The following is a 3,155-nucleotide window of genomic DNA, read 5'->3' as shown; positions in this document are numbered from 1 at the left end:
TTTTTTCTAGTTTCAGTTGGAAAGGGGAATTCTTCACTTCCTGCCCTAAATCTGTTCTTTACATGTTGCTGAACTTTCCTAGAGAATTAAGAGATCCATTTGCCTAGGATGTACATCATTAAAACTCAGTAAACCTTCAGAATAACAGTTGGCTTACAAACAAATACAATTATTCATAAATCAAGTTGAAAAAGGCAATACCATGGTTATTTATGCCTTAGAGCTAAGAGATTCATATTCCTGAAAAGTTCTCTTCCTATTTTTTCTCCCTCTGTATTCAGACATATGTTGTTTATTAATGCTAAGCCAGTTCTTTTCTGTGGCACAGTCTTCCTCCACAAATTGCTGTGTACCATTATCCCTGTCACTGGCACTACCATGCTTTTGGGGTGGGGTGGGGTATGCAATTGAGATGTGCAATGTCCGATTCAGTTTCTTGGCTTTACAAAAATGCCAATGAACTATTTCAAGGACTGGCTCACAGTACACATAAACACAAATCAGGAGTCTGACAAGTCATATGCATATGCCTTAATGTAGAGGTGTCAAACTCACCTGGAGTCCCAAGCTGGATTTAGATGGTGGGGCTCCTTGCAGGCTGGATTCAGCCTGGGTTATGGTGGTGGTAATTGTGGCCACCATAACAGCAGTGGATCTGGAGGCAGAAAGGGTCCAGCAGTAGTAGCATTGGTGGGTCTGAAGGTGGCAAGGAGGTGATGCCTACTGGTAGAGGGAGGGGTCCAGCAGAAGCACTCGGTCCAGGGGAAGGGGTCTGGGGATGGGAGCAACAAGCCAAGATTACCGCTAATGGTTGTGGCCAGGACAGTCAAAGGGCCCCAAATCCCATAGCAAGTCACTTCCCTCAACTTCCAGTGGTGTGCTAGTATCCCGACAGGTCAGATAGGGAGACTCCACAGGTCAGATTCATCCTACAGGTCATCGGTTTGCCACCCTGGCTTTAATGAATGGCTCAGATGGTACATGACTAATCTCTCATCATAGGTTCATGTGAATAGAGTGAATATAATATGTTGTTAAAATATGTTAGGATACCTTATATAGTATAACTCTGCTTCCCACCCCCTAGTTAACCAGTTAAATGCTGGAACCTTAGCTATACAAATCCACCATAATCATATGGCATTGATTCTTGACACATAAGAAAGATGTATAGCTGATGATTTTCTTTGTACATGATAAACAGGAACTTGTGAACTTGCTTCTGACTGGCAAAGCTGTGTCCAATGTGTTCAACAATGTGATAGAGCTGGACTCTGGAAATGGCAACATCACTATATTAAAAGGCATCACTGGACGCAGTGATATCGGCTTGCTGTCTCTCTTTGAGCACTATGATGTTTGCCAGGTACGTCCTGAGGGCTTTTGGATTTAATTAAAATGGGAAACAACTTAAAAATCTGAAACTAGCACAGAATGCAGCGAGCTTGTAAGGTGCCTTACACAATGGGGAGCCAATTTATTCGAGTCATCCAGCTGATGGAATAAGACAATTTATAACAACAGTGGTACAGTGTACTCCAATTATATGCATGCCCAGTAAATGCATAATTCATTTAAGTACCTGTATATTGGCAATTCCCATGTAACTGTCCTTTTCTTTATAACAAATATAACTTATCCACATATTGCTTAAGTGCGCATACATTTAAATGCATAGTTTGTTTCAGCTCCAATGTCGACTTTGCCACCTAATTAACTGGGTAATAATTGGCATTGGCATTGATGAAGGGGAAACAGATGTCGAAGCACTGCTGTTAGAAGCCTTGAAAATGATAGCAGCTAGTCAGTTTTGCAGTTATCTTTGCCCATTTTCTAGGCATCCATTAGCCATAAAACTGACTAGCTCTCCCTCATTTTCCATGCTTCTAATAGCACTAGTCACATTAGGTTTGGGTAAGTGCACAGCCTTTTATCAATCCTGAGCCTATGCCCTTAAACAGAGTATCCTGTAATACTTGAAACAGAGACTGGCTAGCATCATAAATAATCACGTTTCTTTTACCATACACTTTTGAAACTAGTATTTCCTTTACCTTAGTAATAAAAATGCAAAATGACAATGGAAGTTCAATATAACAGGGATGAAAGAGTTAGGCAGGTGGCAGGGTAGATGTGTTCCTTGAAGACTGACTAAATCAGAGATGCGTAAGCCTTTGTAAGCGGCAGCTTATTTCATCAGATACGATGAAGGGACTGCAGAGAGCAGAGTTTCTAAAAAGAAAGCAGTGATTTGACTACAAAAAAAAATAGAGAAGGGGAGGAAAAAGGAGAGAGCAATACTGGGAGAGGCAAGGTGGGTAGAAGAAAGAAAAACAAAGCAGCTAACCCATGGAGGTAGGGATTATAAAAGCTAGTCTGGGGAGTGGGAGAAGAATCCAGGTTTGGACCATACTTAACACAATCCAGACTGTGGGTGATTTCTTGTTCCATCATTTCCCGTTCAAATTCATTTTTTAAGTTTAGTTGTGTAAGAACAGCGACCCCGAGGGCAGCGCTGGAATGTCTAGGGAGGTTAAAGTGTTTGCCCACAGGCTGGTGTGTCTTCCTAGAGCTGATGTCAGCTCCATGTTCATTCATTTTTACACGTAGCACTAGTCTCTAATGTGCAAATGCCTTCTTCCTGACTTCAGGCTAATACAGCTACCTACCTGTCTCTGCTTATGGTCAAGTGTGAACCACTGGGAACAATTTATCCATAGACCTGGTAGATGCTCCATCACTTGAAGCCATTAGGTCAGAAATGGGGTCATCCTTAAAGATAAGGTTTTATCTCAACTAGAAGCTACTGAGTTTGCTTCAGGAATGTTGTTTAAAATCTCTGTCCAGTGGTATGCAGATCAGAACAGATCATCTGTACGGTCCCTCCTAGTTTTATAACCTCTGCATCTCAGAAAAATAAGTAATTCCCAAAGAATTTGATTTTATCAGTCTGAGCTGAAACACAAAAAGGAAGCTTACAGTGAGCTAACTCACAAAAAGAAAGCTTACAAGAAGTGGAAACTTGGGCAAATGACTAGGGAGGAGTTCAAAATTCTTGCTCGGGTATGCTGGGATGAAATCAGGAAAGCCAAAGCGCATTAGAGTTGCAGCTAGCAAAGGGATGTGAAGGGGAACAAGAAGGGTTTCTACAAGTA

At 41.5% G+C, this 3,155-nt stretch overlaps 1 protein-coding gene across 1 annotated transcript in view; it reads left to right on the top strand.

Moving 5' to 3' along the window:
* The window catches only part of FAM188B (family with sequence similarity 188 member B), a 138,610-nt gene that overhangs the window by 102,202 nt on the left and 33,253 nt on the right, over positions 1 to 3,155 (top strand). Inside the window, exon 15 of the mRNA XM_019508078.1 lies at positions 1,205 to 1,366. Coding sequence (XP_019363623.1) covers positions 1,205 to 1,366 — 162 coding nt within the window. The remainder of the gene's footprint in view (positions 1 to 1,204; positions 1,367 to 3,155) is intronic.

The sequence above is a fragment of the Gavialis gangeticus genome, unplaced genomic scaffold, assembly GCF_001723915.1.
Source record: "Gavialis gangeticus isolate Ggan-Ray unplaced genomic scaffold, GavGan_comp1, whole genome shotgun sequence".
Classification (NCBI taxonomy): domain Eukaryota; kingdom Metazoa; phylum Chordata; order Crocodylia; family Gavialidae; genus Gavialis; species Gavialis gangeticus.
The sequence above is the reverse complement of the archived record's forward strand: the minus strand, read 5'-3'. Positions and strand labels throughout refer to the sequence as shown.